At 43.1% G+C, this 11,528-nt stretch overlaps 1 protein-coding gene across 1 annotated transcript in view; it reads right to left on the minus strand.

The window, feature by feature from the left end:
- Positions 1-11,528, minus strand: part of TNN (tenascin N) — an 83,365-nt gene that overhangs the window by 212 nt on the left and 71,625 nt on the right. The window contains exons 15-17 of the mRNA XM_042781814.1: positions 10,921-11,017; positions 9,859-10,026; positions 2,215-2,378 (exon numbers count right to left, since the gene is read on the minus strand). Of these exons, the coding sequence (XP_042637748.1) occupies positions 2,215-2,378; positions 9,859-10,026; positions 10,921-11,017 (429 nt within the window). The remainder of the gene's footprint in view (positions 1-2,214; positions 2,379-9,858; positions 10,027-10,920; positions 11,018-11,528) is intronic.

Consider the following 11,528-nt stretch of genomic DNA (forward strand, 5'->3'; position numbering starts at 1 on the left):
TTCCTTGGCCAGTGAAACCACTCCCTCTCTGCTTAAAAAAGTCAATGCCAACTCACAGTGACCCCGTGTGTGTCACAGTGGAACTGTGTTCCACAGGGTTTTCCCTGGCTGTTTTTTGTTTGTTGGCTTGTTTTTCCAAAAGGTTCTCAAACTGAGAAACTTTCTTAACTGTGCCACCCAGGGACTCCCTTTCTCTGCTTCCAAACCAAAACCAAACTCACTGCCATAGAGTCTATCCCAACTCATAGTGACTCCCTTTGGGTTTCTGAGGTAATAAATCTTTATGGAAGTACATTGCCCCATCTTCCTTCTGTGGAGTGGCTGGTAGGTTTGAACCACCAACCTTCTGGTTAGCAGTCAAATGCCTTAAACAGAGAAAAAGAGAAACAAATGGTGAAAGGCAGAGGGAAGTGTACCATAAGGGAGATAAGGGTCAAGCTCAAAAAAATGCGCCCTCTGCTGGGCAGCTGGGGTTAGACAGACGGATGACTTGGAAGCCAACTGGCCTCCAAGCCTGCATAGGAGGATGAGGGTGTGAGTCCAGAAGGCGGATGAAGCCAGCGAAAGGCAAAGATCACTTGGGTCAACCTGGCCAGCAATGATCAAATTATCTTTGCTCTCCTCTTTTCCTTCCAAAAAATAAATAAATAAAAGGCAAAAATAAACATATTAATTGGCCAATTGTGTAAAATCATTTTCAATTTAGATTGTTTGGATATTAGCTCTGGGGTAACAAATAGCCCGCTGAAAACTAAATTTCATTTTATGTCTTTTGACTGGTGAGCGCAATAATATTTAATTCACTTAATAACCTTGCAACCTGGCCAATAAAGAGCCCAAGTGACCAATTTTACGTATTTTAATTTGTGAGGTAAATAATAAACAAGCAGCTAAATGCCTTGCAGACTGTGGAAAGCACATTAACCAGATGAATGTCTTTTATTAGCAAATATCAGGACGGTTCGGGGCACGCTAGCTGCTCATTTCAAATATTTGATCTCTGATCACAGGCTTCCCTGAGCCAGCCCACAAGCTGCCAGAATGATTCATGGGCCCACCCTCCTTGGTTTCCCTGAGGGGAAATTTCTTCTTCCATTTGAAAAATCACACAAGGATTGGCAGTCCCTGCAGCCTGGCCAGGGCCAAAGTAATCAATATGTACCTATACTTTAGATGTGCTAGCTTTTACAGTAATACTGGTACGGAGTGAGTTCAGGGGAGAGGTGGCTTCCTGGGGGCTAGAATGGGAAATGAGAAATTCAGGATGGGGACTCCAAGGGTTCATGGAAGATGGCAGATTGATGATGAATAGGAACAAAGATGTGATTTTTGAGAAGCTGCAAGAAAGCAGGCAGGAGATGCCCAGTAGCTGGTGAGGAGTCCAGATGGGGTGCACAGATCATGAAGGTGGGAGAAATTGCTCACAGTAAAGTTTCAGAGCCAAGGAGGGGACAGGAGCCCTCATGGACTCTTAGCTCTGGTATGCACACTTCTGACATGGAGACTGGTTTAGCACAACGCAGTGGGCAGACTGGTATTCATGGTGGTACAAACAGTTAACACACATGGCTGCTGACCAAACTGGTGGAAGTTGGAATTTACCCAGAAGTGCCTTGGAAGAAATTCCTGGCAATATACTTCTATTTTAGAGTTTTCACCAAAAACTCTATGGAGTGCAGTTCTACTCTGACATACATGAGGTCACCATGAGTTGAGATCAATTGCAGAGCAACTGTTTTTTGTTTTCTTTTGTTTTGTTCTACTATGCAGACTTTGAGTAGCTCTGGGTGAACTACATCCAAGGGTGAGTCTGACCTGAGGCAGAAAGGACTCTATTGTACCTGGAATCCAAGGACTTGAGGAAAATAATTCTGGTCTAACGAGGAGAGCAACTAGAAAGAGTTATGAAGCGTCCATGTACGGATAGGTCAAATGGCACAATGTGTGACCCCCATCATCTGCTGTTATACAGAAGTGGGCAGCCTGAGCTCTGCTCCTAAGCAAATGTTGAGCAATAGTGGGCATGCAGACAGGTCACGGCACATGGTCAGGGAGGCCCATGACCTCAAGACCACAGAACCTGAAGGAGAAGCTCTACTGCCCTGATTAGAAACATGAGAAGGAGAGAAACAGCCAAACTAATCTAGAAACTGTCTCTTTGGGGGCTCACATGTACAGGAGAAGGGACAAAAGAGATGTGTGCCTGTCACCTACCTCACTGTGCTTGGTCTCCCCATATCGGCCATTGGGGTTGGCCAAATGGCAGTTCTTGTACCACCAGCCACCATGATGCGTCAGGGCACAGTTGCTGAGGGCAATGTCATTGTCTCTGTCAAAAGTGGTAAACTTCCATCCATTGTGGTAAGTTAGAGCATCCCCTGCAGGAGAGAAAAGATGGGACCCGAGAACTTAGATTTAACCATTGAAGGGAATATGCATACTATGCGCCCAAAAGAGGACCTAGCAGGAAAATCTCTAGTCATGAAAATGCCAAGAACCCAATCAGTTATATCACACACACATGCATGCATACAGGCATGCATACACACACATACTCATCTGAACTTCTAGAGCCCTTTTATGGACAAAACAATTCAAACTTTGTTACACCCTGTCTGAATATCTGCTCTAATTATTTCACTTGTATTTGCCCTACTTCCCTGTCATATTTGTCATTCTTTTATAGTTAAATCTTTATTCAGCTCATAAAAGGCAAGAAGCTTGATCAAGTTCTGTTCCTATAATAATTTACATCTGACCTCTGCATTTACCAACTATCTTCACATATGTATTCTCATTTGGTTCTCACAGCAATTGGGTGGGGCAGCTCTCAGGTGGATCACACAGTTCTTAGTCCCATAAGGAAATCAACTCACAAAGATCAGGGTACCACTGCTCACAAACAGCAAAGCCAGAACTCAAGCCTTGGTCCTTAGATTTCAAGTCCAGTGTTCTTTCTGAAGGCATCTTTGTGGTGCAGTGGTTAAAGCACTCAGCTGCTAACCAAAAATTCAGTACTCCAAACCCACCAGCAGCTCCTTGGAAGAAAGATGTAGCAGTCTGCTTCCTTAAAGATTACAGCCTTGGAAACCCTATGTAGCAGTTCTGATCTGTCCTATAGGCTCACTGTGAGCCAGAATCAGCCTGATGGCAGTGGCTTTGGTTTTTTGGTTTGTTCTTTCACAGCCATCAATTCACCAGTGAGTTCTTTATTTCAACAAAGGGCTCAGTTGTGCTAACCAGAGCCAGCCCCGGAGACCAGTCTATAACACCGGTTCTCTCAGTGTGTGGTCCCTGGCCAGCAGCTTCAGCATCACCTGGGGACTTGTTAGAAATGCAAATTCTAGCCTCCACCCCAGACCCACAGACCAGATACTCTGGGTGTGGGGCCCAGGAGTATGTATTTTAACAAGCTCCACAGATTATTCTGATGCAAGCAGAAGTTGAGAACCACTGGCCTCAACTTCAGTAGCTCTGGTAGTGGTTAAGGCAATTGGCTGATAACCAAAAGATCAGTGGTTTGAACCCACTAGCCACTCCATGGAAGAAATATGAAGGAGTCTGCTTCCATAAAGACTTACAGCCTTTGAAACCCAATGGGGGTTGCTATGAGTTGGAATCAACTCAATGGCAGTGAGTTTGTGTGTGTGTTGTTTCTTTTTCTTTTTTTTTTTTTTTGCCTCAATTTCATTCATTTATTTATTCAGGAAACATTTACTGCACACCTACTATAAACCAGCACTATAGTCGGTCTATGGATACAAAATGAAGAGATCCTTGCTCTCAAGAATTTAGCTGGAGTGGGTAGAGGCAGACACATAAAGCGCTGATGGCATGTGTAAAGCGAAGGTCATGGTTGCCTTTCTGACTCTGGTAGCTCAGTTATTCCTTTATCCTCACCCAACAAAAGCAGGAGGAGCAAGAACTGGGTGATATAGGCCATTCCCACTCAGACACAGCAAAGGACTCTGCCCCATTCATTTTCTCCAATCAAAGAAAGACAAATTCCCCCTTTATTCATATGCATTTCATCCTCCCTTCAGACTTCTCACTGAAAGTTAACTACAGCTTAAAATAACACTCAGTGGTTCCGTTAGTAACTCTAGCAAGGAGCACAGCCCACCTGACCTGCTTACACAGTTCCCAGAGCTCTTTTCTAAGAATGTGTGCAGAGGTTATGTTTTAAAGATCTCTTGTGGTTCTCTAACCTTGGCACTGAGATAAAGAAAGAGGAAGCAAGTTTCAGCCTGAGCATGAGTTGTTCTTGTTTTTTTGTTTGTTTTGTTTTGTTTTGTTTTCCTTGTAGATGGATTTTCTACCTTCTAGAAACTGAAGCCATGTGGATGTTCAGAGTATAGATAGTAAGTGTACTCATAAATCAAAAACTAACTTTGCTCTGGTCATCAGGCCCCAGCCGAGAGTGTTCTTATTAAGCTTATCTCCCTAAGTAAGATAAAGCAGTTGAACCAATGCCGGTTGGACTCTCTCTCTTCTATCTGAGTTTTCTGAGAAAACACCATGAGAAATAAGCATCTCACTTTCCATACACTGGCTTCCGGTGAGAAGTCAGTTCTCAGGTGGGTGGACGTGGGTGCAGGTGGCAGGCCTGTGAAAGAACTGAGCCTGAGTCCATGTGAGCCACTGAGCTGGTCATCACTCATCTCATCAAAACGTCGCTCTGAAACCCACTATCCTACCCTAGCACTCCCTGGGACAGGAAAGATGAGGACCCAGGCAGCTGAACTTCATGAACCAGGAACAGCCATTAACATCATATCCTCTGGAAGTCACACACAGGCCCAAGACTATGCATCTGGACCCTGAATGTCTATCCTGGGATCAGGAGTGGGTGAATAAAAGGGTTGAATGATTTGTGCCATTTCTAGCTTTCTCTTTTGTCCATGCAGTCAATAATTTTTATTCTCTTTTTTTCAAGTGACAGGCTTTAAAAACCCACTTTAAAACAAGGAAGGCATTGGCATTTGGGGTAGAAGAGATCTTCACTGTGGATACTTGGCATCCTTGGCCCCTGCCCACTAAATACAGGTGGTTTTCTTGGTTTCATTTCCAAATGTCCACTGAGTCCCATGCAAGTGGGACTTGAAATTAGCTGTAAACAACTCATTAGCCCATAGAAGTCATTCTGCACCAGTACCCAGTTCTGAATGTCTATCTATTATGTTTTCATAATACTTTCTAAAAGGATGAATAGCATCTTGAAGGTAAATCTCCTAAGATGTCCCCCTCCTCCCACCTCACCCCCCTTCCAGGACTCAGAATCAAAACTAAACTTACATTCCATTACTGTGCTGAAGTTTCCTTCACATACGCATGATAGACTTTCTGATGTGACTTGAGAGGAAGTGAAAGTTGAGGGCCGACCTGGGTGGTCTGAGAAGGGGACAAGTCTTAAACCACACATTTCCCCCTGGACCTGTGCCTCTCTCAAGGAGTTCTGGTGGTGTACTGCCTAAGGCATTTGACTGCTAATCAGAAGGTTGGTGGTTCAAACCCAGCAGCTGCTCTGTGAAAGGAAGATGGGGCAATCTACTTCTATAAAGATTTACCACTTTGGAAAACCAATGGCAGTGACTATAAGTGAGAATCGACTCAATGGCAGTGAGTTTGGTTTTGATTTTGTTGTGCCTCTCTCACTGCTAATCAGAGCTGTAATGAATCAGAAGCTGAGGAGGGGGAGAAGCAACCCAGTTGGCCATTTAGGCAACAACCACCTGTGCAAAGATAAACCAGATGAGGTAAATCCACACAGTGGGGTATTACTCAGCCACAAAAAGAAGTGAAGTCCAGACAAACATTACAACACAGACGAATCTTGAAAACATTATGCTGAGTGAAATAAGTCAGTCATAAAAGGACAGATATTACATGATTCCATTTATATGAAATATCTAGAACTTGGTCAATGTATTGAGACCACAGTTAATTAATGGCTACCAGGGGAAAGGGAAAAAGGGGAAGTCATTGCTCTGGGGGCAATGAACTTCTATTAAGGGTGACAGAAGAAGTTAAAAATGGATAATCATGATAGTTTTACAACATAATTAATGTCACTGAATTGTACAGGTAAAAAGGTTGAAATGGCAAATGTTTTGTTATATATATATTTTTACCACAATAAAAAATTTAAATCAGTTTTAAATGTGGAAATAGGGGGCAGGGGAAGCTGAGGAGAGCTGGCACGTGCACAGAGACATCAAAATGCCAGCTTCCTTTGAACACCACACCATCTAAACATAGTCTCATTATTCAGAACATGTGTAGCCAGGAGCTTCCGAAACCTCAGACTCTCCTAGTGGACCAATCAGCACATACAAGGAAAGATGAACCTCCACCAGCCCCACTTGTGCCATTGGAATCTGGACTTTAAAAGTCAAATGATAGTACATGTGGGAAGACTAGATCGCTGCCTAAATGCTGTGTGACTTGAGAGTCTCCCAGGGCTTCCGATTAAAAATACAGCCTCCACTGACCTGCACTGTTGGCCTGAACAATCTTAAAGCAGAAATTATCCCCTGATCGCAGTTAAAATGCAAATATATTACCTGGGCAGGAAGAATCACATTAACTCATGAAAATGTTGATTCCCTTCTACTCACTTTCATGTGAGCATTTAGCAGATTATTTTAAGGCAGGCCTCAGAAATGGTAACATTTAATGGTGGCAGAAAACATCCCCTGGGAGGGTAGGTCTGAGTGATGTACCTCTTAGGAGGCCACTAAGGGCACCAGGTACTGGGGACAGAAGTGAGGCTCAGATGCCAAAGGCAATACTCCAACTTCATTCTGGGGAAGGTCCCATGAATGAAGTCTCTGAAGGCAGAGACTCTTTAGTCTGAGGAAGAAGACTGAGCCAGCTGATCATCATGGTCAAGAACAGTGAATGGGGTATTTAAGACAAAAGGGGTGACTGTGTGACCTCATATGACAAAAGACATGTTTCGTGACAAAAGATATCCTCTGTGAGACCAAGAGCAGGAGGATGCCCGAGAGGTTTAAGGGAGACAGGATGTGCACAGCCCATTACACCAAAGGGTTGGGAGATCCTGGAAAAAGCTGTCAAGAATGTAGTCTGATCTTGTTTAGAGATAAGTAGATAAAGGGTAGACAGAGTGCTTAGTCCTACAAAATGACATTTTAAAATCCTTTTCCTACAGTTAATATCCTTATAATCATATGACTATCCATCTTTGTTTTCCAACGGTATTTTAAATGTCTTTGTTCTATGACTGAACTTTTGTGTTTTATATTGTACTTTGGAAGTCCCTGGATGGTACAAACGGTGAACAACTGGTAAGCTACTAATTGAAAGGTTGGAGGTTCAAATCCACCCAGAGGCACCTGGGAAGAAAGACCTGACAATCTACTTCTGAAAAATTAGCCATTAAAAACCCTATGGAGAGTCATGGGAGCACAGAAGGGCAGTATTTGCACAGGGAGATAGCTCAGAGGGCAGGAATGCATAGGTAAGAAGGACACAGGGTAATGGTTACCAAAGGGAGGAAGGGGGAAGAGAGCTGTTACATTGTGGAGAATTGCAGTCAATGTCATGAAACAAAATATGTATGAACTGCTGTATGGAAAACGAACTTGCTCTGCAAACTTTCACCCAAATCACAATCAAAAAAAATTTTTTTAAAGAAAATTCTGTGGAGCACAGTTCTACTCTGACACCCACAAGATCTCTTTCAGTCAGAATGGACTCAAGTGCAACTGGTTTTTTGTTTCTTTCTTTTATTGCACTTTGAGTGGCTGTACCTGTTACTCATTGCCACAGAGTCAATTTCAACTCATAGAAACCCTATAGGACAGAGTAGAACTGCCACAGAGGATTTCTAAGGCTGTAAATCTTTACAGAAACAGACTGCCACATCTTTGTCCCTTGGGGCAGCCGGTGAGTTCAAACTTTCAGTTAGCAGCCCAGTGCTTAAGCACTGCCACAAAGGCTCCTTTAGAGTGGATGAAGTACAATAGAAAAGGCTGCCTAGCATGAAAAGAGAAGCAACAATATCTAAAGCAGTGTAGGCTTTTCAAGCTGCAGCACCTTTTGTTCCAAGGATCGTTTCCCACCCCACCCCCCCAACAATCTTTTACATACTCTCCTCACTTAATCCCTACTCAGAATACTTGACCAACTCTGTGTCTGGAGCCCAAGTCCCTCCCACTTTGTCTCCTACCATGTCACCATGTCACCAAACTCATCTCTTCACTGACAGCCCCAAAAGTCAACGAGTCAGACCCAACTCATAGCGACCTCTCCTTGGGTTTCTGAGGCAGTATCACTATGGAAGTAGATTGCCCAACCTTTCTTCCGAGGAGTGACTGGTGGGTTTGAACTACCAGCCTTCTGGTAAACAGTCAAGTGTCTTTGGCACTATGCTGCCAGAGCTCCCAATTATATACAATATATATTATACATACATAATATAATATTATATATATTATATTACATACATATATTATAGTGATATAAGCCAGACACAAAAGGACAAATATTGCATGATCCCATTTATATGAAATATTTAGACTAGACAAATTCATAGAGATAGAAAGTAGGTTAGTGGTTACCACGAGCTGGGGTTGGTTATGAGGGAATGGGGAGTTACTGCTTTGTGGATACAGTTTCTGTTTAGGGTAATGAAAAAGTTTTAAAACAAATAGCAGTGATGGTTGCACAACACTGTGAGTGTGGTTAATGCCACTGGACTACAGACCTGAAAAATGGTCAAAAAGGTAAATTATATGCTGTGTATATTTTATCAGAATTAAAAAAGTAAGAGCACACCCCAATCTCCTTGCTCTGCACAGTCCTTGCTTAACACTAGACTTTCTCAGGCCATGAGTGTCCATCCATTTCCCTTTATCTAAGTTCTACCCTTCCTTCTGACACAAATCCCTACCCACTGTCCTTCAAGAGCTTCCTCCAATTGTACTAGTCCACAATGTACCCATCTTCTTCACACCCCTGAAGTTCACTATTTTCCTTACTACTTACTTGGCTCTTTTATTTATATTATTATTCATCTATCTACATGTGAGTAAGGGGACAGACTATGTCTTATACAGTCAGTCACCTTTTACTCATAACACATTACACGTTACATCAAGGTATGCCACAAACATGTAAAAGTCAAACAACAGACTTACTTGTTAGGGCTTTAAAACACAGTATTAAAACACTAGCCATACTTTCCCTCTTAGATAAAATGTCAATGGTATAATTCCAGTATTTCAGTTGCTTAATTTTGTTCTTTTCCTTCACAACTGAACACACTATCAACTGGCTTAAACCCAATGAGCAGCTAATCAAGGCTAAAGATTCCCTGCTGCCGGCTCAATTGCTAATTTCTGTGTTGTCACAGTTGTGTTAAGTTAATAAGACCTATACTTCTTATTATTTGAATCAGCATTTTCATTTTTCTGGCCTCACTTATGGCAAAAAGCCATAGAAATTTTAAATAATAACACACACTGCTGTGAAGACAAAGTTGACAGTACATTGCAGAGGCTGAAAGGAAGATTGGCAGGCACCAGGCAAATGCCCATAATGAGGGTTCATCTGCTAATGCACAACAGCCTGAATCTGGGGAGAACAAGATGAGAGGATTAGGGGGATGTGTATATATAACGTACAAAAGTTCCAGTTTTATGATGGTCATGGATTGTCTTGCCCACTTTGTTCCCTCCCAGCCACGGCAGGGAGTAGGCCGTCAATTTTCAGTGTAGACGATTCACCTCTGCAAAACAATATTCCACCTCCAGATACATGGCATGTGGCAAGCCAATCCTTAGACACACAGACAGCAAGAGACCCTAGCAGTAAGAAAACATTTTTTCTTACCTGCTGTGCCTCTGTATTTCCCAACGGTTAACTTATACCGCTCCTTGCTGGAGGCCACTTGGAAGAAATCATACACAGCATAGGCAGACTCGTTGGCCGTCTGTAAATCCACTCTCACCTCATACTGAGAAGGAGAGCCAGTGGTGAGATTGTGTAGCTTGTCAAGTCCTAAAAATAGAGAATGGCATTCCAATAGCCAATCAACCCATGTGTGAGAGCACTCACCTTTGCATCTGAAACTTTCAGGACCAAAATCACCTTAGCCTTTGACTGCCTTTGCTAATGAGAGTCCTCCCCAACACTTTCTCTTTGGGGGGGGGGGGCTTATTTTCTCATCCTATTATATCCCTGGTACAGTCATGCTTATGAGCATGTGAACCACGTCCTGTGGAAGGGAGTAGTGGCAGGTGCACTGGGATGAGCCTGCTTCCATTGACTCCATCTCTCTAAAGAAGAAGCAGGCTATGCATCATCTGCTTATCTCACCAAGTAGGAAAGTAGATTACTTCTTCTAAGGTCTGTGCAGGGGACTTTGTACCAAGCAAACCGCAAACGTCATCAACTCAGAATCTAAATATCCAGATTATGATTTTTTAATTACTCATTTCCCAGTTGGTGTTTTTGGCCATTTCATGCTCTATGAGCATCTGTTCCAGAATATGGCACAGGGAAAAGGGAAAAACAATGCTCATGATGACTGGCATCACTAGCAGAATTTCAGAGGCTACTGGAATTACCCCTTGATAACAACCCAGAATCTCAATCAATAAACTATTCTCCTATTACTGTGGTTTGTAAATTCAGGCTCCAGGAAGATCCCGTAAGGTGTAGATACAGCATAAAAACCATCTTGTAACAGTCCTACCCTTTCATAGGGCCAGAGCTCATGAGAACTTTCCCAGCAATATGGCCCCACTAACACTAGTCTGTAGGATCTTCAGAAGGTCCGTGTTACCTGGATTTTTCCCTGAGTGCTATGAGCTTCCTCAAACTGTCTGGTCACTTTTTCAAGGGAAAAATCACCCCTCCAAACCCAGATCTCCTGGATTTCAGAACGCATACCAAGCCAGAATTCCTTCATGGGATCCCCAAAGCCTTCGACGTAGCTCCGCCAACGCTTGAAGAAATCCAGCTGCCCAGTGTTCCGCCTCTGGAAGACCTGAGAAAGAAGATGAACAACTCACCCTGACAAACTTGCACAGACATAGCTGAGTGGGAAGGTAACAGTATTTGTATTTCTCAAGGCAGTGGTAAGGGATAAGAAAGGACTACATCTACACTGAATTGTGGTGTTGGTAAAGAATACTGAAAATACCATGAACTGCCAGAAGAACAAACAAATTTGTTCTATAAGTACAGCTTGAATGCTCCTTAGAAATGTGAATGGCCAGACTTCATTTCACCTATTTTGATCATGTTATGAGAAGGGACCAGCCCCTGGAGAAGGATATCATGCTTGGTGAAGTAGATGATCAGCCAAAAAGGGGAAGACCTTCAGTGACAGGGGGATTGACACAGTGGCTGCAAAGACAGGCTCCAGCACAGCAAGGATTGTAAGGATGGTGCAGGACTGGGCAGTGTTTCGTTCTGTATTACTAGGGTTGCTATGAGTTGGAGCTGACTTGACGGCACCTAACAACAACACATATACACTGACTTCCTCTGGCTAG

This window comes from Orycteropus afer, unplaced genomic scaffold (assembly GCF_000298275.1).
Source record: "Orycteropus afer afer isolate SDZICR_OR568_19922 unplaced genomic scaffold, OryAfe1.0 scaffold00175, whole genome shotgun sequence".
Classification (NCBI taxonomy): Eukaryota; Metazoa; Chordata; class Mammalia; order Tubulidentata; family Orycteropodidae; genus Orycteropus; species Orycteropus afer.